Source organism: Lipotes vexillifer, unplaced genomic scaffold (genome assembly GCF_000442215.2).
Source record: "Lipotes vexillifer unplaced genomic scaffold, Lipotes_vexillifer_v1.1 scaffold469, whole genome shotgun sequence".
NCBI lineage: Eukaryota > Metazoa > Chordata > Mammalia > Artiodactyla > Lipotidae > Lipotes > Lipotes vexillifer.
In genome coordinates, this window is record NW_006788006.1 from 4,861,908 (window position 1) to 4,872,815 (window position 10,908).

The window sequence follows — 10,908 nt, forward strand, 5'->3', positions numbered from 1 at the left end:
CATTCCTGTTAGTTCCTTTGGAGTCTCCCTCAGTATAGAGGCTAATGCCTCCTGGAATTACCCATGATGGCCTTAAGTTGTCTATAGGCTTCTTCTGGTACAAGGAACTGCCTTAGAACTTCAATTATCACCATATACCGGGCTCTCTTGAAAACAGAGGCTCTCACAAGTGCTGAGCATGCGATCCTCTGCTGAGCTGCCCATTATGCCTTTAACCTTGGAAATAGCACCCTATCGGGTTGGCATGCCTACCAAAACCTGCATGTGACATGATGGAGTCAAACCTGTCCTGGCCTATGCCTCCTGCAGGAGGGTGGCCTCTTCCTTATTCAGTCCCTTGAAAGCTGCTTTGGTGTTGGAAAGGGTCACCACTTCCCTAGATGGAGGCTTCCCTGGGATTGACAGAATGCACAGCTTTTGGGTGTGCACAGACTTTAAGAATGACAGTATGCATTCCTACACGATGAGCTCTGTGGAGAGTTCCTGCTCTTCATCCCTTAATTGTGATATCCCTGATGAATGACCAAACCCCAGGGTCACACTAACCAAACATCAGGCAGTCTCATCTTACTACTGACCAAAACTGGCCTCATCTACTTGTATTCACAGACTTTTGGACGATTGTCTAAGAGTTGCCCCTTTGTGGTAAAAGAATTTTAGGAACCTTTGAACTCAAGAGATAGCAAAAATATAAATCAAGGTAAATCTCATCTAACATGCCCTAGGTCCAGAACACACGGTCTTGCCAGGACAATCCTCATCCATGTTGGAGTTCTAGACACTATTGATAGTAACCATGGCACTTCTCAGAATATGCAGTGCAGTTCTCTTCAACATGGCATTCAGTGGAAGTTTTACCTCTCTTACTGGTCTCAGGCTCATGGAGCACCATACTGCCTTATTGAATAAGTTCAAATCAGTTGAATGAAAGGTGTCCTGTTTCAGTCATCAGTCAGTCAAATCAGGGGTGAATTGTAATTCGTTTGTCTTCATCTTTTTTTTTCTAAAACACTTCAGTTGTTTTAGGGTAGTTTTAGGTTTACAGGAAAATGGATCAGAAAGTATAGAGAATTTCCATATAACCCCTCTGCATCCACAGTTTGCACTATTTTTTACTTCTTGTTTAACTGGTACATTTGTTAAAATTGCTCAGCAAATACTGATACAGTAAATTGCATGGTTTACATTAGCATTGACTCTGCGTTATAAGATCTGTGGGTTTGGCAAATGTTTAATGACCTGTGTCCTTCATTTCTGTATCACATACAGTAGTTTCACTTCCCTAAACATCTTTTATGCCCCACCTATTCATTCATCCCTCCCTCCAACCCTCAAATCCTTCACAGCCTGAGATCTTTTTTTTATTTTTTATTTGGGGTACGTGGGCCTCTCACTGCCGTGGCCTCTCCCGTTGCAGAGCACAGGCTCCAGACGCGCAGGCCCAGCGGCCACGGCCCACAGGCCCAGCCGCTCCGTGGCATGCAGGATCCCCCTGGACCGGGGCACGAACCCGTGTCCCCTGCACCGGCAGGCAGACTCCCAACCACTGCACCATCAGGGAAGCCCAGCCTGAGATCTTTTTACTGGCCCATAGTTTTGTCTTTTCCAGGGTGTTATTCACTTGGAATCATACAGTGTGTAGCTTTGTGAGATTGGCTTCTTTCACTTAGCAGTATACTTTTAAGGTTCCTCCATGTGTTTTCATGGCTTGATACCTCATTTCCTTTTATCACTGAACAGTATTTCATTGTAAGGATATACCACTGATTTATCCATTTGACTCTTGAAAGATATCTTGCTTAACTCTTAACCCTTGCCAAGTATGAATAAAATGCCTACAAACATTCATATGTAGGGTTTTGTGAAAATGTGAAATCGTGAGGTCAACTCATTTAGGTCAATACCAACAAGTGTGATTGTTGGATCTTAGTATGAGAAGTAAGAGTGCATTTAGTTTTGACATAAAATTCCTGTCTTCCAATACAGGCATATCAAATTTCATTCCCACCAACAATGAATAAGGATTATCTATAGCTTCACATCTTCACCAATGGCTGGTGTTCTGAGTGTTTCAAAAATTTTGGCATTTAATAAGTATGTAGTGATAGCTCATTGTTTTATTTGTAATCCCCCAGAGACGTATGTTGAGCATGTTTTCAAATTCCTTATTTTCCATCTGTCTTTCTTTGGTGAGTTGTCTGTTCACATCTTTTGCCCATTTTTATTTGGAGTATCTGTAATCTTATTGTTGTGCTTTAAGAGTTTTTTGGTTGTTTTGGGTATCAGTCATTTATCAGATAAGTGTTTTACAAAGGATTTTCTCCTGGTGTGTGACTTGCCTTTTCATTCTCTAAACACTTTTTCTAGAGGGGGAGTTTTTCATTTTAATGAAGTGAAACTTAGCATTTTTTCTCTTTTGTGGATTTTTTTGTGTGTGTCTTGTTGAAAAATTTATTACCGAACCCAAGGTCACCTGTAGTTTCTCATATGTTATCTTCTAGAAGGTTTTTGCTTTTTCATTTAGATATATGATTTGTTTTAAGTTAATTTTTGTGAAAGGTGTAAGGTGTGTGTCAACTTTCATTTTGTTTATGCTCATGTGTGTTTCTATGTGAATATCCATTATTTATAGCACTGTTGAAAAGACTTTACTTTTTCCGTTGAATTGCCTTTACTTCTTTGTCAAAGATCAATTGACTGTATTTGTGTGGGTCTATAGGAAACCAATTGACTTGTGTATCCTTCAACTTTGCTATACACTGTTACTAATTCCAGGGCTTATCTCTATTGTTGTGGATGCTATCAGATGTTTTGCATAAACAATCATGTCATAAGGAACAAAGTTTTATTTGTTGTTTCCCACTCTGTATACCTTTTATTTCTTTTTCTTACCTTACTGCATTGGCTAGGGCTTCCAGTACATTGTTTAATAGGAGCAGTGAAAGGAAACTTCCTTGCCCTATTCCCCTCTTAACAGTAAATCATCCAGCTTCTCACAACTCAGTATCTTACCTACAGGTGTTGTGTAGTTGTTCTTTTTTAAGAAGAGAGCCTTCCCCTCAATTTCTAGTTTGTTATCATAAATGGATGTTGGATGGTGTCAAATCTTTTTTCATGGTTATTTCCTCCTTTTATTTCTGATTTAGTAATTTCTGTTTTTCTTCTTTTCTCAGTTGTCTTGATAGATGTTTATCACTTTTATTAAATTAATATTTTCAAAGGACTAGCTTTGGGATTTGAAAACTAAGAGTTTTGGGGTTTTTTTAAAGAACCATACTTTATTCTTTCTTTTTTAAAAATTTATTTATTTTATTTATTTATTGTTGGCTATGTTGGGTCTTCGTTGCTGCGTGTGGGCTTCTCTAGTTGCAGCAAGTGGGGGCTACTCCTCATTGTGGTGCACGGGCTTCTCATTGCAGTGGGCTCTCTTGTTGTGGAGCGTGGGCTCTAGACGCACGGGCTTCATTAGTTGTGGCACATGGGCCCAGTAGTTGTGGCTTGCAGGCTCTAGAGCGCAGGCTCAGTAGTTGTGGTGCATGGGCTTAGTCGCTCCATGGCATATGGGATCCTCCCGGACCAGGGCTCAAACCCGTGTCCCCTGCATTGGCAGGCAGATTCTTAACAACTGCACCACCAGGGAAGTCCCGAGAAAGTGTTCTTTTTTCTTTCAAAACTTTAAATACAGGATTGGGGGTTCTGTTCAGGACCACCACAATAAAGTGAGTCACACTTATTTTTCGGTTTCCCAGTGCGTATAAAAGTTATGTTTATACTATATTGTAGCCTATTAAGTATGCAATGGCATTATGTCTAAAAAACAATCTACATAGCTCAATTTTAAAACTTTATTGATAAAAAGTGTTAGCTATCATCTGGCAATGTAGGGTTGCCACAAACTTTTAATATGTAAAATACACAAAATCTGCAAAGTACAATACAGTGAAGCACAATGAAATGAAGTATGCCTGCCTGTACAGTATTTCACTCCACTCTCTTCTTCCTTGTGTTGTTTCTGAAAACAAGTCTGATTTAATTCAAGTCTTTTTCTTCTCTATGCAAATCAAAACTACAATTAGGTACCACCTGACACTGGTCAGAATGGCCATCATTAAAGAGTCTACAAAAAAAAAAAAAAAGAGTCCACAAATAACAAATGCTGGAAAGGGTGTGGCGAAAAGGGAACCCTCCTACACTGTTGGTGGGAATGTAAGTTGGTGCAGCCACTATGGAAAACAGTATGGAGGTTCCTTAAAAAACTAAAAATAGAGCTGCCATATGAGCCAGCAATCCTAGTCCTGGACATATAGACAAAGCTATAATTAGAAAAGATACCCCTATGTTCATAGCAGCACGATTCACAATAGCCAAGCCACTATTCACAATCTAAATGTCCATCAATAGATGAATGAAGAAGATTGGTATATATATATATATATATATATATATATATATCCATCTATATATAAATATATATACACACACGCACACCAAAAAAAAAAAACAGGAATACTACTCAGTCATAAAAAAGAATAAAATAATGCCATGTGCAGCAACATGGATGGACCTAGAGATTATCACACTAAGTGAAGTAAGTCAGAACGAGAAAGACAAATACCATATGATATCACTTATATGTGGAATCTAAAATATGATACAAATGAACTTATCTACAAAACAGAAACAGACTCACAGATATAGAGAACAGACTAGTGGTTGCCAAGAGGGAGTGGGGGACAGATGGAGTGGGAGTTTGGGATTAGCAGATGCAAACTATTATATATAGAATGGATAAACAACAAGGTCCTACTGTATAGCACGGAACTATAGTCAATATCCTGTAATAACCCATAATGGAAAGGAATATGAAAAAGAATATATATGTATAACTGATTCACTTTGCTGTACAGCAGAAATTAACACAACATTGTAGGGACTTCCCTGGTGGTCCAGTGGGTAAGACTCTGAGCTCCCAATGCAGGTGTCTCGGGTTTGGTCCCTTGTCAGGGAACTAGATCCTGCATGCATGCCACAGCTAAAACCCGGTGTAGCCTAAATAAGTAAATAAATAAAATTAATAATAAATAAATATATATATATTTTTTAAAAAGCACAACATTGGGCTTCCCTGGTGGCTCAGTGGTTGAGAATCTGCCTGCTAATGCAGGGGACACGGGTTCGAGCCCTGGTCTGGGAAGGATCCCACGTGCCGCGGAGCAAATAGGCCCGTGAGCCACAACTACTGAGCCTTCACGTCTGGAGCCCGTGCTCCGCAACAAGAGAGGCCGCGATAGTGAGAGGCCCACGCACCGCGATGAAGAGTGGCCCCCGCTTGCCACAGCTAGAGAAAGCCCTTGCACAGAAACGAAGACCCAACACAGAAAAAAATAAATAAATAAATTTATAAAACAAAGGACAGGTCTTTTAAAAAAAAAAAACCACAACATTGTAAATCAACTATACTTCAATAAAATAAAACATTTTTTAAATCTTTTTTTCTCCATAACTAAGGTGTTTCTTCTGCTAGCTCTTTTCAATATATTCTTTTTCTTCAGTTTGAATGTGATATACTTGGGTGTGCTTTTTTCAATTAATTTTATTTATTTTTTGGTTGCATTGGGTCTTTGTTGCTCTGTGCGGGCTTTCTCTAGCTGTGGCGAGTGGGGGCTACTCTTCGTTGCGGTGCGTGGGCTTCTCATTGCAGTGGCTTCTCTAGTTGCAGAGCACGGGCTCTAGGCACTAGGGCTTCAGTAGTTGTGGTGCACGGGCTTAGTTGCTCCGTGGCATATGGGATCTTCCTGGACCAGGGCTTGAACCCATGTCCCCTGCACTGGCAGGCAGATTCTTAACCACTGCGTCGTGGGTGTACATTTTTTAGCATTTTCATTTTGTGTTCTCTGAGCTTCCTGGATCTGTGGTTTGCCATCAATGATTAATTTTTGAAGAAATCTGTGATTATTATTTCACTGATTTCTTCTGTTCCTTTCTGTCTTTCTTTTCCTTCAGGTATTTCCATTGTGTGTATTTTAAACATTCTGTCATTGTCCTACAGTTCATGGATATTGTGTTCTGCATTGTTTGCTCTTTTTTGTCTTTGAACTAGCTTCTGGTGAAATAGATTGTTTTCAGTATAGGCCTTGTATCTTTATTTTCTGTTTCCCAATTTTGAAACCAGTGGTTTCCTGTGACTTCAGAGCTCTGATGGAACTAAGAAGAGTTGTTGATTTCAAGTGTTTTCACTTTTTTCTATGAGATTGGGAATGATGGCATCCAAAACCAGAAACCAGAGTTCTCTGACTCCAGTTTTTGATGACTGGCTGCTGACAACCTTAAAGTCTCATCCCCCCTCATTTCTCTTTGACCCACATCTATACAAAGTGATGAGAGTGCCTTGGTGCTCCTTCCTTTGGCAGTAGCAAAACAGTCAGTCCTCATAAGATCCTGTTCTTGTGTGTGAACCCTCACCCAAACCCACCCCCTAACCTCAATTTAAAAAAAAAAGTCCAGGCACCTTTTGTTTCTCTCTCAAGCCATTTCATGGCAGCTGGAGAAGTATGCCTTACTTTCCCCAGAGACCTCAATTATGGAAGTAAACCCTTTCATTCACTATTGATAGTATGTGGTGTCATCAACAAAGGAATTCGTATGCTCAGTGGTCAAGCCATCATACTTCTGTAGACCAGATAGGAGCTTGGGAATTAGAGAAATTGGGAGAACAGCCTCTAGAATGGCTGGTTGGGAAACACTTCTTCCTGCTGTTTGAAAATGGAGATTTTAGAGTTGTTTGGAGGAAAGCACTGCTGAATCCTTCATATATTTTATGGGCAAATTAGCCATGAATCCACTGTGATTTTCAGTGAACACACTTGCAGTCTGAAGCTGTTCCTCAAGGTCAACAAGGCACAGGGCCCAGTGTTCTGGTTCTGCCATAAAGAGCTCTTCTGGCATACTACAGCACTTTGTGTGCCTCTAAGCAGCCCCAAGGTGCACAAGTATAGGGACTTTGTGATCTAAGTTGTGACATCTTCTTCCTAGTATCTGAACTCTAAGTTCCAAACAACTTTCTAGTCCATCAAACCAGAGAGAGAAAGGGGAAACTGAGCCTGTGGTAAGTATTACACAAGTTAAAAGCAATACTTCCTGACAAGGATATTTTCATTCCACCAGCTACATCATACCACACTACTTCTAAAGGCCTGGAGTACTTAGGGATGAAATAGCCAGCTGGACCTTATTAAAAGCTGGATTTCTACAGGTGTTCTGGATTCTCATGTTTGGTGATAGGAATAGAAGTAAAAGCTTTTAGTTTTCACTGTGTTTTTATTTAGTAAAATCTTATGCAGATTTGACCCTTTGGCTCATGGTGTGCTGTAAATGGTGGGTAATAAGAAGGGCAAGGAAAGAGTTTTCCTCACAAGGAATCCATGATCTTAAAATGATATTTGTTTCATGTGTGTAGCATTTCTGTCATTTCCCAACATGCTCTGGACCCTGCAATTAGAGAGAAATAAGATGTGACGAAATCACAATAAAACTATGTAAATAATTTGCATGTTTTCACGATGCTGTTAAACTTATGAGGAAGTATGGACAGAGACTAAGTTTCTGATGACCAAGTCATAGAATAAATGTTTGGAGGTGACAGAATCATACGTAACCTTCGTATAAATGGTGTACAGATGTCCAGTGCTGTTAGTCTCACACATCCTACTATACACATATCTGGGATGTTTTAGGACTCAGTGACCTTTGAGGATGTGGCTGTGAGCTTCACCCTGGAGGAGTGGGCTTTACTGGATCCTTCACAGAAGAAACTCTACAGAGATGTGATGCGGGAAACGTTGAGGAACCTGGCCTCAGTAGGTGAGGATGACAACTTACCTTTACTTTGTCAATTAGAGAACACATGTTTCTTGCTCATTAACATTGTTCCAAGATGTTGAATGTGGAAATGCAGGATGTTGCTAAATAAACTAGGCATGGTCACAGCCAACAATGGACTTAGATAGTTTTTCTGTAACTTCTAATATCTTGGAATCATTTTTCTTGGTCTGCAATTTAGGAGAAAAATGGGAAGATCATGACATTGAAGATCAGTACAAAAACCAGGGGAGAAAACTAAGGTAAGTCACACTCACAATATAAAATAGTGCCTCATGTGAGTATCCTGTTATGTTATGCAGTTTTAAAAGAAGGAACTAAAAGAAATAATGCATGCTCCAAATTTAGTTATTCTTAGAAAATTTTCACCAAAATTACTTTCTTATGTGACATAAATGTTCAGTGTTTGCAAAATAGTTCAACACTATAAATAAACTCTATATGAATGTCACTGTTTTGATGATTGCAAGAGCATTTCTTATATTCAACTTGAAACAATTCAGACAAGGCATAAAACCTACACTACTGCTATAAGTGATAAAAATGTACTTCAAATATCCTACTATTGAGTATAAAATTGTTAATAAAGACCTCATTGATAATATACTCCTTGTTTTTTTACAGAAGTCATGTGGTAGAGAGACTCTGTGAAAGTAAAGAGGGTAGTCAATGTGGAGAAAACTTCAGCCTTATTCCAAATCTCAATCTGAACAAGAAAACTACTGGAGTGAAACCACGTGAATGCAGTGTATGTGGAAAAGTCTTTACGCGTCATTCATCCCTTAAGAGACACATGAGCTGTCACACTGAACGTAAACCATATGAGTATCAGAAACATGGAGAGAAGCCATATAAATGTAAGGAATGTGGTAAAGCCTTTAGCTATCTCCAGTTTTTGGAGACGCATGAAAAAAATCACAATCGAGAGAAAAAATATAAATGTAAGGAATGTGGAAAAGCGTTCCATTCCCGCGCATCCTTTCAAACACATGAAAGGATTCACACAGGAGAAAAACCCTATGAATGTAAGGAATGTGGGGAAGCTTTCATGTGGAGCACAGCATTTCGAAGACACATGGTAACACACACTGGAGATGCCCCATATACATGTAAGGAGTGCGGGAAAACTTTTAATTGTTCCTCTTCATTGCGAACACATGAAACAACTCACAGTGAAGAGAAACCCTATCAGTGTAAACAATGTGGAAAATTCCTTAGATATTATCATACTTTTCGAACACATGAAAGGACTCATACAGGAGAGAAACCCTATGAATGTAAGCAGTGTGGTAAAGCCTTCAGTTGTCCCAGTTCTTTTCGAAAACATGAAAGAATTCATACTGGGGAAAAGCCTTATGAATGTAAGGAATGTGGGAGAGCCTTCAGAGGTCTCTCAAGCCTTCGAGCACACATGATCACTCACACTGGAGATGGACCTTATAAATGTAAGGAATGTGAGAGAGCCTTCATTTCTCCTAGTTCTTTTCGAATACATCAAAGGATTCACACTGGAGAGAAACCCTATGAATGTAAACAATGTGGTAAAGCCTTCAGTTACTATAATTCCTTACAATCACACAGAAGAACTCATACTGGAGAGAAACCCTATGAATGCAAGGAATGTGGGAAGGCCCTCTCCCATCACCAAACCTTAAAAATACACATGAGACTGCACACTGGAGAGAAACCCTATGAATGTAAACAATGTGGTAAAGCCTTCAGATATTACCCTTCCTTTCACAAACACAAACAAATTCATACTGGAGGGAAACCCTTCGAATGTGAACAATGTGGTAAAGCCTTCAGTTATTACAATTCCTTACAGTCACATGGAAGAACTCATACTGGAGAGAAACCCTATGAATGCAAGGAATGTGGGAAAGCCCTCTCCCATCACCAGACCTTAAGAGTACACATGAGACTGCACACTGGAGAGAAACCCTATGAATGTGAACAATGTGGTAGAGCTTTCAGATATTACACTTCCTTCCAAAAGCACAAAAGAGTTCATACTGAGAAGAAATTCTGTGAATAAGGAATATGGAAAAGCCTTTAGTTGATCAACTTCACTTTGAAAACATGAAAGAAGCCCCACTGGAGAGAAAGCCTGTCAGTGTAAACAAGGCAGGAAAGCCTTCAGGTATTTTCAAAGTTTGAAAACACATGAAAGGACTCCCATAGAAGAGAAACCTTGTAAGCAATGTGGTAAATCCTGCAGAGATTACACTTCATTAGAAACGTGCAAAAGAGCTCATAGTGAAGAGAAACCCTGTGACTGTAAGGAATGTGGAAAAGCCTTCAGATGTTATCAGAGTTTTTTTTTTTGAAGATGTGCAGAAGATCAGAGTGGAGGGAATGTGGTAAACCCTTCATTTGTCACAAACCATTTGAAGATGTGTGAGAACACACACTGGAGAGACACCATATAAATGTAAAGAATGTTGGAAAGCCTTGTCATCCCAGTTCTGAAAGGATGAAAGGACTCACTGGACAAAAACTCTTGAGTTAAACAGCCTTGGGAAAGATTTCAGTGAGCTCACATCTTTACATGTGAAAAAGAATATAAATGTAAGTAACATGAGAAAGCTTGATGGAAACTAATCTATGTATAACATTCCAGAAAATAGGAAAGAGTTGTTATTAAAGTTGTAAATATGTTGTCTTTATCAAGCCTCTTTTCTTAGAGTGCACCATTGGATGGTGGATTTCTAGTAATTACTCTCAGAAATGAATACAAGGTGAGATGATTTTATAAGTCATATGTTTCCACAGCAGTATGTAAGATTAATAGGTAGTGCTTTTTCTTTAAATCAGTTAATATTTTCTCTTTCCTTTTTGAAACCTGTTGGATCATGGGCTTCCCTGGTGGCGCAGTGGTTGCGAGTCCGCCTGCCGATGCAGGGGACGAGGGTTCGTGCCCCGGTCCGGGAGGATCCCACATGCCGCGGAGCGGCTGGGCCCGTGAGCCATGGCCGCTGAGCCTGCGCGTCGGAGCCTGTGCTCCACAACGGGAGGGGCCACAACAGTGAG

At 39.8% G+C, this 10,908-nt stretch overlaps 1 protein-coding gene across 1 annotated transcript in view; it reads left to right on the forward strand.

Annotated features, from left to right (window-relative positions):
• LOC103089889 (zinc finger protein 791-like) overlaps positions 1–9,913 on the forward strand; it is a 15,978-nt gene extending 6,065 nt beyond the window's left edge. Inside the window, exons 3-6 of the mRNA XM_007461122.1 lie at positions 7,734–7,860; positions 8,060–8,120; positions 8,503–9,291; positions 9,376–9,913. Coding sequence (XP_007461184.1) covers positions 7,734–7,860; positions 8,060–8,120; positions 8,503–9,291; positions 9,376–9,913 — 1,515 coding nt within the window. The remainder of the gene's footprint in view (positions 1–7,733; positions 7,861–8,059; positions 8,121–8,502; positions 9,292–9,375) is intronic.
• The last annotated feature ends 995 nt before the right edge of the window (positions 9,914–10,908 follow it).